Here is a 19787-nt window from a genome sequence, read left to right as displayed (position 1 = left end):
GCCCCAGTGATGTACTGGGCTGTACGCACTATCCTCTGTAGGGCTTTCCGGTCGGATGCCAAGCAGTTGCCACGCCAAGCGGTGATGCAGCCAGTCAAGATGCTCTCAATGGTGCAGCTGTAGAACTTGTTGAGCATCTGAGGGCACATGCCAAATCTTTTCAGCCTTCGGAGGGGGAAGAGGCGTTGTTGTGCCCTCTTCACGACTGTGTTGGTGTGTGTTGACCATGATAGATCCTTAGTGATGTGGACACCGAGGGACTTTGAAGCTCTCGACCCGCTCCACTACAGCCCTGTTGATGTGTATCGGGGCGTGCTCAGCCCTCCGTTTCCTGTAGTCCATGATCAGCTTCTCTGTCTTGCTGACATTGAGGGAGAGGTTGTTGTCTCTGACCTCCCTAATGGCTGTTTCATCATTGTCAGTTATCAGGCCTACTGCCGTCTTATTATTACTAATAGTATGTCATGTCAATAAAGCAATTCGATTTTGAAAGAGAAATACAAATATCAGAACATCATATCAGCCTACATACCAAGTGTGGTCAGTGTACTGGCAAGTGTATTGGCAAGCAAACCCTTGTTGATCCATGAAGAATAGATGCGTATGGGATAGCTGCGTTTCTTCTCGCGAGAGTTTCTTTGAGTAGCCTACCCCTTTTCCTTTTTTTTCCCATTCGTGGAAGAGCTTTATCAGTGGCAGTCTCCCCCTGTCGTCATAACAGCATAGTACGGCTCTGACACTACCTCCACTCAATACCGAGAGAGAGGGGCACAATAAACAGAAGACATCTGTGTCTGACATCGAGGCAGCGAAGACCGTAATTTAAACCGCGCGTCTTCGCTCCCCAACTAGAAACCCTCCTCACCCCATGAACGGTGCCGGTGACACGGGGTTTAACGTCCTCTAAAGACGGTGACAGGGCGAGGAGGGAACGTTGCCTTCCGGGGGATTCAGCGAAGCAGCAGCTGAATCAGGGTTGATTTGGTTTTGACCACTGGAGGACCCACCACTAACTAGCTGGGTAAGGGTAAACGCACAGCATGAACCCAGCCACGCGCTCCGCGCCTCTCGAGCTCCGTCCGTGCGTGCATCAGCAGGCTGCTGTGTCTGTCCTTTTATAGAAATTTAGCTCGAAATGTCTCGATCTAGTCCCGTGCCTCTGTCAGTCCCGTCAGTGAGTGGAATGGACTTGGAACATTCGAATCGGGATATGAATTCAATTCACCCAGGCATCATGACCATGCAATTGGACATGGTGAGGTATAGTGGTTGACGGTGCGTATATCTGTGGTGGTGGTGGTGGGGTACAGACTACTGTGCTGATGCTGTTGCGTGTGTGACGCGCCTTCCATGGCGAGACCACTGAGCGAGACGCATGTGTGTTTGTTGGTGTTCCTCGCCTCGCGCACATCTGTTTGGTTGGGGACCGCAGAAGGTAGCCGATGTCTCGTATGTCGTGTTTTTAATAGATTTCATAGACAGTACAGTGGACGACGTGGTGTTTACACGAACATCGACGCTGCATTGGAAACGCAACAAATTATGAGCTAGCGTTATTATTATGGTCCAAATAAAATTGTTGCAAATCGGATGAAACCAGTTTGTTGAGAAACATGGCATTTGTAAGCCTAATCAGTGTTTATTATAGGTATATTATTAATGTTAATAATAATGTATTATTATTGTTATTATTATTATTATTATTATTATTATTGTACTTGCGTTATTACACGACTATGGCAGCCAATTTCATAGCCTAGACCTAGTAGCCTAATTGCTGTGATCCTGTGCCATGTTGGACAGATCAACACACACAGATAGCGAGAGAGAGATTTCCTGAACTGGCCATGTCACAAATGTCTGAGGTCTGTTTACTTCAGCTGGCTGTTTGGGTTAGCTTGATAACCGTTACCAGAGCCATCCTGTGTGTGTGTGTGTGTGTGTGTGTGTGTGTGTGTGTGTGTGTGTGTGTGTGTGTGTGTGTGTGTGCGTGCGTGCGTGTGAGAGAGAGAGATGCTCTCTCCTTGATGTTGCATAACGACTGTCTGTGGCACTGCTGTCAAAATAAGATGGCATGGTTTCCTGCCATAATGCCATATCATCTTCAGACTAGACTATACATCTAGTCTACCTATGTGCTGGGAATCATGTTATAGCCTTATTACTAGATAATGTATAGGGCAATTCCACGATAATGGAATTAGGCTTTGACTCAGATTTTTCACTTTAAAATGTCTGCCAAACAAAAAACAATGATTTAAAAGTAGAACAAACCATACAACTCTATGCACCAGTACAGCTTTGAAACATTTCCACTGAAACATTTGCACAAACAAATTTAGTGGAAGAACTGTGCAGATGCAAACTTTGGTAACGGAATTACGGTAAAATCTCCCTCAGGATTCTATGAGACCAAATTTTCCAAAAACTCTGTTAATTAAATATCTGCTCTGAATTAAGATTCAAATATGTTTTTTATTATTATTTTATTTAACTAGGCAAGTCAGTTAGGAACAAATTCTTAATTAGAATGACAGTCTAGGAACAGTGGGTCAACTGCCTTGTTCAGGGGCAGAACGACAGATGTGTACCTTGTCAGCTCAGGGATTTGATCTAGCAACCTTTCGGTTACTGGCCCAACGCTCTAACCACTAGGCGACCTGCCGCCCCAATTCAAAGATGTCTGCCGAAAGAATGGGGTGTCAGCTATGACATGGCACCTTGAGTTTGAAAAAATCTAATTTGGTTACTGAACTACAGTAAGTGAAGTGGCTTTACAACCGGTGACAGAATTATGGAAATGGATTATTACATCATGGGCCCCGGATCTGTACTATACAGAAATGCATAGTCATGTTTCACAAGTTTGGACATGGTGCAGTACAATACAATGCAGTACAATACAGCACAGCAGAGTAGGGTAGGGTAGAGTTCAGTACAGTGCAGTACAATACAGCACAGCAGAGTAGGGTAGGGTAGAGTTCAGTACAGTGCAGTACAATACAGTGCAGTACAATACAGTGCAGTACAATACAGCACAGCAGAGTAGGGTAGGGTAGAGTTCAGTACAGTGCAATAGAAGAGTAGAGTAAAGTAAAGGATCGCAGTATAGTAGAGTACAATACAATATACTGTACTCTACTGTACTATGCCACATTTTCTTTACTCTACTTTATTGTACTGTACTGTACCACTGTATTGTCTTGTACTGTTCTTGACTGAGTTCTACTCACTGTACTGTACTGTACTGTCCAAACTTGTGAAACATACAGCACCAGTCAAAAGTTTGGACACACCTACTCATTCAAGGACTTTTCTTTCTTTTTAATATTTTCTATGTTGTATAATAATAGTTAAGACATCAAAACAATGAAATAACACACGGAATAATGTTGTAACCAAAAAAAGTGTTTAACAAATCAAAATCTATTTTATATTTGAGATTCAAAGTAGCCACCCTTTGCCTTGATGACAGCTTTGCACACTCTTGGCATTCTCTCAACCAGCTTTTCCAACAGTCTTGAAGGAGTTTGCACATATGCTAAGTACTTGTTGGCTGCTTTTCCTTCACTCTGCGGTCCAACTCAACCCAAACGATCTCAATTGAGTTGAGGTCGGGTGATTGTGAAGGCCAGGTCATCTGATGCAGCACCATCACTCTCCTTCTTGGTCAAATAGCCCTTACACAGCCTGGAGGTGTATTATGGATCATTCTCCTGTTGAAAAACAAATGATAGTCCCACTAAGCACAAACCAGATGGGATGGCGTATCGCTGCAGAATGCTGTGGTAGCCATGCTAATTCTAAATAAATCACTGACAGTATCACCACCAAAGCACACCTCCTCCTCCATGCTTCACGGTGGGAACCACACATGCAGAGGTCATCCATTCATCTGCTCTGCGTCTCACAAAGATACGTTGGTTGGAAACAAAAATCTTGAATTTGAACTCATCAGACCAAAGGACAGATTTCCACAGGTCTAATGTCCATTGCTCGTGTTTCTTGGCCCAAGCAAGTCTCTTCATCTTATTGGTGTCCTTTAGTAGTGGTTTCTTTGCAGCAATTCAACCATGAAGGCCTGATTCACGCAGTCTCCTCTGAACAGTTGATGTTGAGATGTGTCTGTAACTTGAACTCTGTGAAGCATTTATTTGGGCTGCCATCTGAGATGCAGTTAACTCTAATGAACTTGTCCTCTGCAGCAGAGGCAACTCTGGGTCTTCTTTTCCTGTGGCGGTCCTGATGAGAGCCAGTTTCATCAGCGCTTGATGGTTTTTGTGACTGCACTTGAAGAAACTTTCAACGTTTTAGAAGTTTTTCGTATTGACTGACCTTCATGTCTTAAGTAATGATGGACTGTTGTTTCTTTTTGCTTATTTGAGATGCCATAATATGGATTTGGTCTTTTACCAAATAGGGATATCTTCTGTATGCCAGCCCTACCTTGTCACAACACAACTGATTGGCTCACAAGCATTAAGACGGAAAGGAATTCCACATATTAATTTTTAACAAGGCACGCCTGTTAATTGAAATGCATTCCAAGTGACTAAGTAGCTGGTTGAGAGAATGCCAAGAGTGTGCAAAGCTGTCATCAAGGCAAATGGTGGCTACTTTGAAGAATATAAAATACCATATGTGTTATTCCATAGTTTTGATGCCTTCACAATTTTTCTACAATGTAGAAAATAGTCAAGGAAAGAAAAACCCATGAATTAGTATAGTGGCTTGCAAAATTATTCACCCCCCTTGGCATTTTTCCTATTTTGTTGCCTTACAACCTGGAATTAAAATTATTATTTTTTTGGAGTTTGTATCATTTGATTTACACAACATGCCTACCACTTTGAGGATGCAAAATATTTTTTATTGTGAAACAAACAAGAAGACAAAAAAAAATGAAAACTTGAGCGTGCATAACTATTCACCCCCCAAAGTTAATACTTTTTAGAGCTTTATTTTTGCAGCAATTACAGCTGCAAGTATCTTGGTGTATGTCTCTACAAGCTTGGCACATCTAGCCATGGGGATTTTTGCCCATTTTTCAAGGCAAAACTGCTCCAGCTCCTTCAAGTTGGATGGGTTCCCCTGGTGAACAGCCACTGCCTGTTCAACCCGCTCTCATCCAGAAGGCGAGGTCAGTACAAGTGCATCAAAGCTGGGACCGAGAGACTGAAAAACAGCTTCTATCTCAAGGCCATCAGACTGTTAAACAGCCATCACTAACATTGAGTGGCTGCTACCAACATACTGACTCAAATCTCTAGCCACTTTAATAATAAAAAATTGGATGCAATAAATGTATCACTAGTCACTTTAAACAATGCCACTTTATATAATGTTTACATACCCTAAATTACTCTATACCATCTACTGAATCTTGCCTATGCCGCACGGCCATCGCTCATCCATATATTTATATGTACATATTCTTATTCATTCCTTTACACTTGTGTGTATAAGGTAGCTATTGTGAAAATGTTAGATTACTTGTTAGATATTACTGCACAGTCGGAACTAGAAGCACAAGCATTTCACTACACTTGCATTAACATCTGCTAACCATGTGTATGTGACCAATAAAATTTGATTTGATTTGGTGTACAGCAATCTTTAAGTCATACCACAGATTCTCAATTGGATTGAGGTCTGGGCTTTGACTAGGTCATTCCAAGACATTTAAATGTTTCCCCTTAAACCACTCGAGTGTTGCTTTAGCAGTATACTTAGGGTCATTGTCCTGCTGAAAGGTGTACCTCTGGCCCAGTCTCAAATCTATGGAAGACTGAAACAAGTTTCCCTCAAGAATTTCCCTGAATTTAGCGCCATCCATCATCCCTTCAATTCTGACCAGTTTCCCAGTCCCTGCCGATGAAAAACATCCCTGCCACCACCACGCTTCACTGTGGGGATGGTGTTCTCAGGGTGATGAGAGGTGTTGTGTTTGCGCCAGACATAGCGTTTTCCTTGATGGCCAAAAAGCTCAAGTTTAGTCTCATCTGAACAGAGTTTGGGGAGTCTCCCACAGGCCTTTTGGCAAACACCAAACGTGTTTGCTTATTTTTTTCTTTAAGCAATGGCTTTTTCTGTCCACTCTTCCGTAAAGCCCAGTTCTGTGGAGTGGACGGCTTAAAGTGGTCCAATGGTCAGATACTCCAATCTCCGCTGTGGAGTTTTGCAGCCTCTTTGTTGCCTCTCTGATTAATGCCCTCCTTGCCTGGTCTGTGTGTTTTGGTGTGCGGCCCTCTCTTGGCAGGTTTGTTGTGGTGTCATATTCTTTACATTTTTTAATAATGGATTTAATGGTTCTCCATGGGATGTTCAAAGTTTCGGATATTTTTTTGTAACCCAACCCTGATCTGTACTTCTCAACAACAACTTTGTCCCTGACTTGTTTGGAGAGCTCCTTGGTCTTCATAGTGCCGCTTGCTTGGTGGTGTTGCAGACTCTTTTGCCTTTCAGAACAGGTGTATATATACTGAGATCATATTACACTTAGATTGCACACAGGTGGTCTTAATTTAATTAATTATGTGACTTCTGAAGGTAATTGGATGCACCAGATCTTATTTAGGGGCTTCATAGCAAACGGGGTGAATACATATGCACGCACCACTTTTCCATTTAAAAATGTTTAAAAAAAAATGGAAACGTTTTTTTTTTTTTTTCACTTCACCAATTTGGACTATGTTGTGTATGTCCGTTACATGAAATCCAAATAAAAATCCATTTAAATTACAGGTTGTAATGCAACAAAATAGGAAAAACACCAAGAGAGATGAATACTTTTTCAAAGCACTGTATGTGTGTCCAAACTTTTGACCGGTTCTGTACGTCTATGATAGGTTCAGATTTGGTCCAGTCCGGTTTGTCTGTGGACGTTAACATCAAGGCCAGGGTGAACTGACCGAATTTCAACTACTTTTCAACGTCCATGAACGTCCGGTGTCGGTCGGTGCTCAGTGGGTGAGGGGGCTGGTTACAGTAAATGGAAAGAGAGGGAGCTAATGGGTAGGTGGCAGTAAGAGCTGGGAGAGGTGACCTTCACTGGAGAATGAGAGCGAAAGGCAGAGAGAGAGAGAGAGGGAGGGGTTGTCCAGACTCAGACTTTTTTAACACTCTTGGTTTAACTACCAGATGACAGAAACAGAAAGAAAACAGTAATGTGCTGAACATAACAGTATGCCAGTGGAACGGAGGACAGTAGCAGGTGACCCAACTGTGGTTTGTGACTATTAAGATTTCCCATTGTAGCCAAATTCAGCTGCAGTAATTCCGTTACTGATTTTTACGTAATTCCGTTACCAATTTTGTAACATAATTACAAGTTTTAATCACTTAATAATTTATGAACAACATTTATATAAGTAAAATCATTATAATGAATTGTTAGGTGTACCATTACGTGTTTCTCCTCTAAACTTTCATTATCCTACCTCCACATAAAGATACGTGGGTTTTAGGTAACAGAATTACAAGCCAATATTTCTTAGACTTACAGAAGGTAAACAATTTCTCCAAAACTAAATGTGTGTTGATATTAGTTGGCAGGGGTCTTTACATTGAACATCATTGTTTTGATGTATTTCTGATACAGTTGAAGACTTTTTCTAGTAGATGTTTCCTAAGACCCCTTTTCCATCTGTTTATCCAGACATCAAAGCCTTTACTTGTGCCTCATTTTTAAGATGGAAAAAGGTTGAAAAATGTATCTATTTCCAAAATATAGACTCGTATCTTTCATTTGACACCCATTTTGTTATGCTCCTATGAACTCAACATGTTGGTGCTCATGGGTCCTTTTAGATGGAAATGCCCATAGGCTACTCCATAGAGAAAGACAGACAGATTGATAGATAGGCCTAGATTGATTGATAGATATACAGTGGGGCAAAAAAGTATTTAGTCAGCCACCAATTGTGCAAGTTCTCCCACTTAAAAAGATGAGAGAGGCCTGTAATTTTCATAAAAGGTACACTTCAACTATGACAGACAAAATGAGAAAAATAAATACAGAAAATCACATTGTAGAATTTTTTATGAATTTATTTGCAAATTATGGTGGAAAATAAGTATTTGGTCAAAAACAGTTTATCTCAATACTTTGTTATATACCCTTTCTTGGCAATGACAGAGGTCAAACGTTTTCTATAAGTCTTCACAAGGCTTTCACACAATGTTGCTGGTATTTTGGCCCATTCCTCCATGCAGATCTCCTCTAGAGCAGTGATGTTTTGGGGCTGTTGCTGGGAAACACGGACTTTCAACTCCCTCCAAAGATTTTCTATGGGGTTGAGATCTGGAGACTGGCTAGGCCACTCCAGGACCTTGAAATGCTTCTTACGAAGCCACTCCTTCGTTGCCCGGGCGGTGTGTTTGGGATCATTGTCATGCTAAAAGACCCAGCCACGTTTCATCTTCAATGCCCTTGCTGATGGAAGGAGGTTTTCACTCAAAATCTCACGATACATGGCCCCATTTCATTCTTTCCTTTACACGGATCAGTCATCCTGGTCCCTTTGCAGACAAACAGCCCCAAAGCATGATGTTTCCACCCCCATGCTTCACAGTAGGTATGGTGTTCTTTGGATGCAACTCAGCATTCTTTGTCCTCCAAACACGACGAGTTGAGTTTTTACCAAAAAGTTATATTTTGGTTTCATCTGACCATATGCCATTCTCCCAATCTTCTTCTGGATCATCCAAATGCTCTCTAGCAAACTTCAGATGGGCCTGGACATGTACTGGCTTAAGCAGGGGGACACGTCTGGCACTGCAGGACTTGAGTCCCTGGCGGCGTAGTGTGTTACTGATGGTAGGCTTTGTTACTTTGGTCCCAGCTCTCTGCAGGTCATTCACTAGGTCCCCCGTGTAGTTCTGGGATTTTTGCTCACCGTTCTTGTGATCATTTTGACCCCACGGGGTGAGATCTTGCATGGAGCCCCAGATCGAGGGAGATTATCAGTGATCTTGTATGTCTTCCATTTCCTAATAATTGCTCCCACAGTTGATTTCTTCAAACCAAACTGCTTACCTATTGCAGATTCAATCTTCCCAGCCTGGTGCAGGTCTACAATTTTGTTTATGGTGTCCTTTGACAGCTCTTTGGTCTTGGCCATAGTGGAGTTTGGAGTGTGACTGTTTGAGGTTGTGGACAGGTGTCTTTTATACTGATAACAAGTTCAAACAGGTGCCATTAATACAGGTAACGAATGGAGGACAGAGGAGCCTCTTAAAGAAGAAGTTACATGTCTGTGAGAGCCAGAAATCTTGCTTGTTTGTAGGTGACCAAATACTTATTTTCCACCATCATTTGCAAATAAATTCATTAAAAATCCTACCATGTAATTTTCTGGAAATGTTTTTCTCATTTGGTCTGTCATAGTTGAAGTGTACCTATGATGGAAATGACAGGCCTCTCTCATCTTTTTAAGTGGGAGAACTTGCACAATTGGTGGCTGACTAAATAATTTTTTGCCCCACTGTATCTATACTTTTGATTAAAAGCGTGAGGGGGCCGTGCGCAACATCTGTCCATTTATTGCCCCTAGAATCGCTAAAAGACGCGCCCCAGAAAACATCACAGACTCACGTGAACACTTAAAATATCACAATGTTAGTTGGCGCGGTTGGCTGTGGTATAGACCATTCAACTTTACTGGCCGTAAAATTTGAACTAAACTTGAATAGTCTTTACATTGTTGAATCGCTTATTGGCCGCCAGTTTCATATTGGAAATGATGTCATCAAAAGATGAAGAAGCATGCTTATTTGTAGAACATCACGCTGGTTCTGTTCCCCAGGCCCCCACAGACCCAATATATATCTTCAATCATTCTACTACATGTTGATACAATTTAGATAAGCCCACTCTGTCATTTGCTGCAGCAACCACTGTACTGGTTTGGCCTAATGGTATTTTCCTGATTGGGCGCCGCCCAGGACCCTGCATGCCCATGTCTAGTAGTCTAGTATTTGTTGTGATGAGTAGGCAAGCTCATATTCAGATTCTATTTTATTCTAATCTACTCTACTCTCTCTACTCTGATCCATCTGATCCCGTAACCAGTTTTATCTTCAACGAAATAGGCCTATATTGGATAGCCAATAGACTCTTTGTACAGTATAATGCATGGTTGCCTACCTCCAATACCGGTGTGTGTTTGTGTGTGTGCGTGTGTAAAGAGTCTGGTGGGTGAAACATTAGCCGTGCCAATCACGAAATGGAAAATTCCAGCGATTCCTGTGCCGCTCATCTTCCATGTCACCCAGAGTGACAGATTGGGGCGTGTTCCTCAACAAAAAGGCAAAGATGAGTGTGTGTGTTTGTGTGTGCGTGAGCGAGTGTGTGCGTGCGTTTGAATATGTGTGTGTGTGTGTGTGTGTGTGTGCAGACCCGCAAGCAATTGCGGCCCATCATGTGGAGTTCAGATTTTTATGGACCCCGTCAAAGTTCCCCATCCCTGATATAGATCAACATCAGCATGGTCATTCATTACAAATGAACAAAGCTGAAATTATCCTAGATCTACATTACTGTACAGAAGTACTAGGCCACTGTCTCTCGCTATAAGGCTTATACAGTAGCTCTATTGCCTAACTTGTACTTTACAGTATAGTATACTAGTAGGCAAATATGAACCTATCCACGGTCTCTCAAAAGCAAGACAGTGGAACTACTAGACCGATGACTGTACAGTGATGTCACCAGTGCCATTGCTGCTAGTGGCACTTGATCTCTCGTGCAGTGTGTGTGGGGGGGGGGGGGGGGGGGTTGAATTAAGATCGCATGAAGGAAGACATACAGGAAACAGGAAAAGCTCTAAGAACACATAATGGAGCAGAAAGAGATGGATGGAGATAAAGGATGAGACGGGAAGGAAAGAGAAAGATGGAGAGACAGAAGTGTGGGTAGAGAATGGATAGAGGATTAATAGGTCGAACAGGGAGTTTGCATTAGCAGAAAGAGCGATGGACGGCGAGAAAAATGAGGAGAGAGTAAGGAAGAGAGAGTGCTAGTGGGAGATGACGAGAGAATCAGAGACGAGAGAGAGAGAGCGAGAGATGGACATGGTGAGGGAAGAGAGAAAGAGAGAGAGGGCGGAGGTGAAGAGACGGTGGAGTGAAAAGAGAAAGAGGCCGCGGCAGAGGAGGGCGAGAGAGAGAAAAAGGGAGGAAGAGAGAGAGAGGAGGAGGTAAAGAGATGGACAGAGAGGATGCAGTAGGTGGTGTGGGCCCAGCGTTTCCACAGCAACCAAGCCAGAGTTCACACTGAGGCTCAGGCAGAGAACGAGAGGGAGAGAGATGGCGAGAGAAAGGGAGTGACGGAGAGACGAAAGGAGAGAAAAAGATAGACAGACGCCTGAGAGAGGAGAGCGCGTACGCATAACGTATATATGACGGCGGTGTAAACCCCCACACTGAAACATATCCCCCTGTGAACTTCATACACAGATTCCAGGAGCTAATTCTAGAACGGACACCCCTCTCATTCCCCTCTCCCTCTTCACCCCCCCCCCCCCCCCCCCTCCTCCTCCTCCTCACTCCTCCCTCCCCCACTTCCGCCCCTCAGCTGTCCTTTCAGATATTAATAACTCAATTGAGACACCCAGGTTGTATCCCAAATAGCACCCTATTCCCCTACTTTTCACTAGAGCCCTATTGAGTTTTGATGAAACAGTGTACTAAATAGAAGGGCTGGGAATTGCCAGGGACCTCACGATACGATATTATCATGATACTTAGGTGTTGATACGATAATTATTGCGAGTCTCACGATTCTATATGTATTGCGATTCGATACTGGGTCTTTATTGCGATTCGATGTTCCTAACATATTGCTCAACATTTGTCTGCTGCAGAGAAAAGAGAGAGCCACGAGAAAATTAGTTTTGATCAGTCATGGAAATAAATGTGCTGAAAAAAATGGGCTCCCTATTTTTTTTTTAAAGATGGAGAACAAGCTATGAAGGAAACATTTTGGTGAAGGTACAACTAGCACAAAAATAGGGAATAGGATGCAATTTGGGAAGCAGCCCCCAGACTAGCCAACCTGTATCCTGTAGTCTTTCTTTGGCGCTCCCTAGTATCTACCCAGACACAGATGCATTCTCAAACACACATACACACACACTCACACGCACACACACACAGTCTTACACACACATAAATCAAACACACACACACACACACACTCTCTCTCACTCCTTCACCCCCCCCCCCCCCCCTTAAGTCAGTCCTCACTTAGCTCATCCTACATTTGAGAAGAGTATAGGGTGTCCAGTCTACTGACTAGACATCATGAGTGTACTGTAGCCTGACCAGTGACCACACTCACACACACACGCGCGCACACACACTCACTAGGGAGGGACACGGTTCATCTAATATCCGAACGGACGTTGTCATTCGATTACTTGGAGTCAGTGTCTATTTTGACAATGAAAAAGCGTTGTTTATAAATGAAATTAGATGATCCTTGTGACATTGTTACCTACAAGGATACTCCATGACATTTAAAATACCATGACATTTAAAATACCATGACATTTAAAATATATCACCTTTGCTTTTAGCCAAAACTACAGATTGGTCAAGAGTCAAGATTTCTTTAATATTTTAACTGGATATTATGTTTTTTTCACAATATTAATGTCAAATGCCCATCCCTATGGCCCACTTACCAAAGGACATCCAGCCAACTTGACACATCTGTGGGAAGCATTGGAGTTAACATGGGCACCGACGAATTGAGGCTGTTCTGAGGTCAACAGGGGAAGGGAAGGGGTTCCAAATGTTTGGTATACTCAGTGTACGGTGTATACTGTATTGTATATATTGAGGTAGTTGAGTTTCCTTCAAGACTGAACATGGGCTATGTCCCAATTATCTCTCCTTCCTCCCAAAATGTGCATTTCCTCCTTCCTATCGGAAATCTATCTACTGAAGTACACACAGATTTACACACTCGAACCAAGCATTGATTCTAGGGATGAAAAAGACAACAGTGAATGCAGCTTATGTAAATTCTGCAGTGGCTACGGGTCGAGATCCTAATATGTCATTTCGTGCACTAATAATATCCAATAATCAACAAGGGAATATCAGTTTTCCTCCACTGAGATCAATGGATGAATCAATGAATTTTTTTTATCCTCGCAATGAGAGGGTGCAAGATTATTGAACGCAGGGGTGGCAATCATTTTGACTGCTATTTTTTTTAATATACACTACTGTTCAAAAGTTTGGGGTGACTTAGAAATGTCCTTGTTTTTGAAAGAAAAGCACATTTTTCGTCCATTAAATAACATAACATTGTCAACGGTGAAGAGGCGACTCCAGGATGCTGACCTTCTAGGCAGAGTTGCAAAGAAAAAGCCATATCTCAGACTGGCCAATAAAAATAAAAGATTAAGATGGGCAAAAGAAGACAGACACAGGACAGAGGAACTCTTCCTAGAAGGCCAGCATCCCGGAGTCGCCTCTTCACTGTTGACATTGAGACTGGTGTTTTGCGGGTACTATTTCTTGAAGCTGCCAGTTGTGAGGCATCTGTTTCTCAAACTAGACACTTTAATGTACTTGTCCTCTTGCTCAGTTGTGCACCAGGGCCTCCCACTCCTCTTTCTATTCTGGTTAGGGCCAGTTTGCGCAGTTCTGTGAAGGGAGTAGTACACCGCGTTGTACGAGATCTTCAGTTTCTTGGCAATTTCTCACATGGAATAGCCTTAATTTCTCAGAACAAGAATAGACTGATGAGTTTCAGAAGAAAATAATTTGTTTCTGGCCATTTTGAGCCTGTAATCAAACCCATAAATGCTGATGCTCCAGATACTCAACTAGTCTAAAGAAGGCCAGTTTTTTGCTTCTTTAATCAGAACAACAGTTTTCAGCTGTGCTAACAGAAAGTGTTTTCTAATGATCAATTAGCCTTTTAAAATAATTAACTTGGGTTAGCTAACACAACGTGCCATTGGAACACAGCAGTGATGGTTGCTGATAATGGGCGTCGATACACCTATGTAGATATTCCATAAAAAAATCTGCAATTTCCAGCTACAATAGTCATTTACAACATTAACAATGTTTACACTGTATTTCTGATCAATTTGATGTTATTTTAATGGACAAAAAATGTGCTTGTCTTCTCAAAAAACAAGTGACCCCAAACTTTTGAATGGTAGTGTATATCATTTTTACTTAGTTAAACAAAATCTATTTCTCTGATTAATTGTAAAAAAGTATATAATTCCCCAATGTTTTGAGCACACAATAAAGCTCAGTATTAGTATTATTTACTTTATACAGGCTTTTTTTGCTTGTCTTTATCAAGGGTGCCAATCATTTTGGACCTGACTGTATGTGATGATGCCATATAAGCGTACAGTTGGCCTATATGAGAAGAGGATGCAGTGTGTGTGTGTGTGTGTGTGTGTGTGTGTGTGTGTGTGTGTGTGTGTGTGTGTGTGTGTGTGTGTGTGTGTGTGTGTGTGTGTGTGTGTGTGTGTGTGTGCATGCGTGCATTCGTGTGTGCGTGCGTGCATGCATGCGTGCATTTGTGTGTGTGTGCGTGCGTGAGAGAGAGGATCGGGAGAGAGGTGACACCACCAAAAATAGATCAACATACAGCGAAGAGAAAGAGAACCGAAATAGTACACACACACACACACACACACACACACACACACACACACACACAGCTGCAGTGAAAGTCATGTACCCCTATCTGTGACTCCCAAACGAATCCTGTCACTATGGCAACCACGCATCGCAAAAACAAGAACAACAACTTACAACCTCACAGGTTTGTGTGTGTGTGAGTGCATGTTAGCGCTTGCATGGCTGTGTGTGTGTGTGTTTTTCAGAGATCCTTACAGTCATATCAACACAGTTGGTTTGTTTAATTAGATTCCTTTGACTATAGGGTGCTTTGTGGTGTAGAGTGTCCTTCAATATTTAATATTGCTTAAGTTCTTTCCCTTCCTTCGCCTCTTGTCCTCTTTCTCTAAACCCGACCTCACGCCGTTGCTTAGTAAATACCTGCTAGGGTAAATACCTGCTTAGTAAATAACTGCTTAGTAAATACCTGCTTAGTAAATACCTGCTAGGGTAAATACCTGCTTAGTAAATACCTGCTTAGTAAATACCTGCTTAGTAAATACCTGCTAGGGTAAATACCTGCTTAGTAAATACCTGCTAGGGTAAATACCTGCTAGGGTAAATACCTGCTAGGGTAAATACCTGCTAGGGTAAATACCTGCTTAGTAAATACCTGCTAGGGTAAATACCTGCTTAGTAAATACCTGCTTAGTAAATACCTGCTAGGGTAAATACCTGCTAGGGTAAATACCTGCTAGGGTAAATACCTGCTTAGTAAATACCTGCTTAGTAAATACCTGCTAGGGTAAATACCTGCTTAGTAAATACCTGCTAGGGTAAATACCTGCTTAGTAAATACCTGCTAGGGTAAATACCTGCTTAGTAAATACCTGCTAGGGTAAATACCTGCTTAGTAAATACCTGCTAGGGTAAATACATGCTTAGTAAATACCTGCTAGGGTAAATACCTGCTTAGTAAATACCTGTTTAGTAAATACCTGCTAGGGTAAATACCTGCTTAGTAAATACCTGCTAGGGTAAATACCTGCTTAGTAAATACCTGCTAGGGTAAATACCTGCTTAGTAAATACCTGCTAGGGTAAATACCTGCTTAGTAAATACCTGCTAGGGTAAATACCTGCTTAGTAAATACCTGCTAGGGTAAATACCTGCTTAGTAAATACCTGCTAGGGTAAATACCTGCTTAGTAAATACCTGCTAGGGTAAATACATGCTTAGTAAATACCTGCTAGGGTAAATACCTGCTTAGTAAATACCTGTTTAGTAAATACCTGCTAGGGTAAATACCTGCTTAGTAAATACCTGCTAGGGTAAATACCTGCTTAGTAAATACCTGCTAGGGTAAATACCTGCTTAGTAAATACCTGCTAGGGTAAATACCTGCTTAGTAAATACCTGCTAGGGTAAATACCTGCTTAGTAAATACCTGCTAGGGTAAATACCTGCTTAGTAAATACCTGCTAGGGTAAATACCTGCTTAGTAAATACCTGCTAGGGTAAATACCTGCTTAGTAAATACCTGCTAGGGTAAATACCTGCTTAGTAAATACCTGCTAGGGTAAATACCTGCTTAGTAAATACCTGCTAGGGTAAATACCTGCTTAGTAAATACCTGCTAGGGTAAATACCTGCTTAGTAAATACCTGCTAGGGTAAATACCTGCTTAGTAAATACCTGCTAGGGTAAATACCTGCTTAGTAAATACCTGCTAGGGTAAATACCTGCTTAGTAAATACCTGCTAGGGTAAATACCTGCTTAGTAAATACCTGCTAGGGTAAATACCTGCTTAGTAAATACATGCTTAGTAAATACCTGCTTAGTAAATACCTGCTTAGTAAATACCTGCTTAGTAAATACCTGCTAGGGTAAATACCTGCTTAGTAAATACCTGCTTAGTAAATACCTGCTTAGTAAATACCTGCTTAGTAAATACCTGCTAGGGTAAATACCTGCTAGGGTAAATACCTGCTAGGGTAAATACCTGCTTAGTAAATACCTGCTTAGTAAATACCTGCTTAGTAAATACATGCTTAGTAAATACCTGCTTAGTAAATACCTGCTTAGTAAATACATGCTTAGTAAATACCTGCTTAGTAAATACCTGCTAGGGTAAATACCTGCTTAGTAAATACCTGCTTAGTAAATACCTGCTTAGTAAATACCTGCTAGGGTAAATACCTGCTTAGTAAATACCTGCTAGGGTAAATACCTGCTTAGTAAATACCTGCTTAGTAAATACCTGCTTAGTAAATACCTGCTAGGGTAAATACCTGCTTAGTAAATACCTGCTAGGGTAAATATCTGCTTAGTAAATACCTGCTAGGGTAAATACCTGCTTAGTAAATACCTGCTAGGGTAAATACCTGCTTAGTAAATACCTGCTAGGGTAAATACCTGCTTAGTAAATACCTGCTTAGTAAATACCTGCTTAGTAAATACATGCTTAGTAAATACATGCTTAGTAAAAATACCTGCTAGGGTAAATACCTGCTTAGTAAATACCTGCTTAGTAAATACCTGCTAGGGTAAATACCTGCTAGGGTAAATACCTGCTTAGTAAATACCTGCTTAGTAAATACATGCTTAGTAAATACCTGCTAGGGTAAATACCTGCTTAGTAAATACATGCTTAGTAAATACCTGCTAGGGTAAATACATGCTTAGTAAATACCTGCTAGGGTAAATACCTGCTTAGTAAATACATGCTTAGTAAATACCTGCTAGGATAAATACCTGCTTAGTAAATACCTGCTAGGGTAAATACCTGCTTAGTAAATACCTGCTAGGGTAAATACCTGCTTAGTAAATACCTGCTAGGGTAAATACCTGCTTAGTAAATACCTGCTAGGGTAAATACCTGCTTAGTAAATACATGCTTAGTAAATATCTGCTTAGTAAATACTATCAAGCCCCGCAGTTTTTTTCCTCAAGCTCTCCCTCTTTCCAACACGCAACTCCCTTTCTTTCTCCATATATATCTGCTAGTATTTATATCCCTTTTTCTCTCTCTCTATCTTCCTCTCTCCTTTGTGTCATCTGTTCTCTGTCACTCTCTTTCTCCTAATCACGTTTCCTCTCTCTTGCTCTCCCCCTCCCTCTGCTCCTCTCTCCTACAGATCTGAGGGACTCCAGACAGAACAGAGACCACACACCTCCGACTACCTAACATCAGAACCAAGAAGTCCACAATCAGCAAACAACAGCAACAGCGCCATGCATACCTCCATCGTTTTCCTCCTCCCCTTCTTCCTCCTCTCTCTCCTCGCCTCCTCTTCTTCTTCCCAGAGTGACTCTCCGGAACTCGTCGTCGCCACGCGGGCAGGACGTGTCCGCGGCGTCCGCCTACCGACGCCGGACCGGAGTCACGTGACCGCTTTCCTCGGAATCCCATTCGCGGAGCCCCCACTGGGCAAGAAGCGCTTCCGAAAGGCGGAGCCCAAGAAGCCATGGTCGGACTTGTTCGAAGCTAGCTCCTATCCCAACGCCTGCTACCAGTTCGTTGACACCTCTTTCCCCGGGTTCCAGGGAAGCGAGATGTGGAACCCCAACAGGTTTACATTTCTTTCACGTTTACATTTTCCAGGTTTCCAAGATGCGAAACTCTTAAGAGGTCTATGGTTTTAGACATGCTTTGTTTGGGTTCCAAATTGCGCTCTATTCCCTATTTAGTGCACTACTTTTGACCAGAGGAGTATACTACAAATCAGGTTTGAGGAGTTAGCAAGGTAACTTTAATTTAGGATAACCCGTACCACGAAAGTGACTCACCTTTTAGCAAGGCATTTTTCAATGGCAACAAATCCTTCTTATAACCTTGCTCCGGGACAGGCTAACTCAGGGCTAACTTAATTTATCCCGAATGAAGTAACTGAGCCACGAATTGAGGACCAATGAAATTAGGTTCCCTCCCTCTCGCAAAGATTGCATCATCATCCCCTTCATTTGAGAAAGATGACTGATTCAATATTGTATTCATCAAATGTTTTTTTGTGTATAAAAAATTGGCATGCATCACATTGGGGCGGCAGGGTAGCCTAGTGGTTAGAGCGTTAGACTAGGAAAGGTTGCAAGTTCAAATCCCCGAGCTGACAAGATACAAATCTGTTGTACTGCCCCTGAACAGGCAGTTAACCCACTGTTCCTAGGCCGTCATTCTTAACTGACTTGCCAAGTTAAATAAATGCATTTGAAACATCATGCATAGCATTATACAGTAGATGTATAATAGGTGGGGGAAAAAAAGATGATTGTGTATTGATAAGCACACCAAATACGGCCTTAACAATAGGTAATAACAAAAAGACAGCACTTCTAAAAGTCTATTTCACACCGTAGTCTGCAGAATTTGCAAGATAACTTTTCCTTCATTTTGATTTTGGCACAAATGAAAATGTGTCCCTCACTCGGCCCGTGGATTGATGTTTCAGCATTGTCTCAGTTGGAGACAATGAGTTGGGCTGATCTTTAATGTGACACTAACTGAAGATGGCTAGCTTCATAAAAACCTGACTAGATCTAGCTTGCTAGATTGGACTCTGGTTGACTCTGGTTGGACTCTGGTTGAACTCTGGTTGAAAGTAATGCACTATGTAGGGAATAGGGTGCCATTTGGGATGCATTTTATTTAACTTTTGTATTATTAATCTATTTTATTGCTACTTGTTTGCTTTTACTTCATTTCCTTGTTTTACTTTAAAGTATGTTTGCGATTTTAAATGCACTTGGTGTTCATGTTGTTGTTATTCACCCAATGTTTGCGGGTCTGATGGACCCACTACATTATTGGGTTTTTAAAACAATGCAGCCAGAACGACTTACGTAAAAATACTTCGATGTTGACTGATATCAATTACAAGCAATATAGAGAGCATACATGGTTAATATTTGCCATTTACCTCTGCTAGATCACATTTATCAATAAAAAACGCTATTTGCGGAATAAAGACATGGGTGGAATAAATCATGTTTATCTTGAACAAATATAAACGAAAAAAGATTTTCATCACTATCGATGTTTATTGCTTTGAACTGAACAATTTGGAAAGATACATTTTACATACATTATTGTATGGAAATGATAAATTAGCCCCATTGAACACAAGTCAAGGCCGGTCTACACACCACATGAGGGACAGAGTTTTACTGTGTGTGTGTGTTGCAAATG

The 19787-nt window shown here is 41.7% G+C and overlaps 1 protein-coding gene across 2 annotated transcripts in view; it reads left to right on the top strand.

Moving 5' to 3' along the window:
* Positions 1 to 670: 670 nt before the first annotated feature.
* The window catches only part of ache (acetylcholinesterase (Yt blood group)), a 34948-nt gene continuing 15831 nt past the window's right edge, over positions 671 to 19787 (top strand). Inside the window, exons 1-2 of one of the 2 annotated variants that reach the window (XM_036957785.2) lie at positions 671 to 1021; positions 17740 to 18174. In XM_036957785.2, coding sequence (XP_036813680.1) covers positions 17837 to 18174 — 338 coding nt within the window. In that variant the 5' untranslated portion in view covers positions 671 to 1021; positions 17740 to 17836. Of the gene's footprint in view, positions 1276 to 17739; positions 18175 to 19787 lie in introns of both variants that reach the window. The other variant, XM_036957786.2, reaches the window with a different exon arrangement.

Source organism: Oncorhynchus mykiss, chromosome 21, assembly GCF_057628025.1.
Source record: "Oncorhynchus mykiss isolate SJ-2025 chromosome 21, ASM5762802v1, whole genome shotgun sequence".
In the NCBI taxonomy this organism is placed as follows: Eukaryota; Metazoa; Chordata; class Actinopteri; order Salmoniformes; family Salmonidae; genus Oncorhynchus; species Oncorhynchus mykiss.
This window is presented reverse-complemented; position numbering and strand designations above follow the sequence as displayed.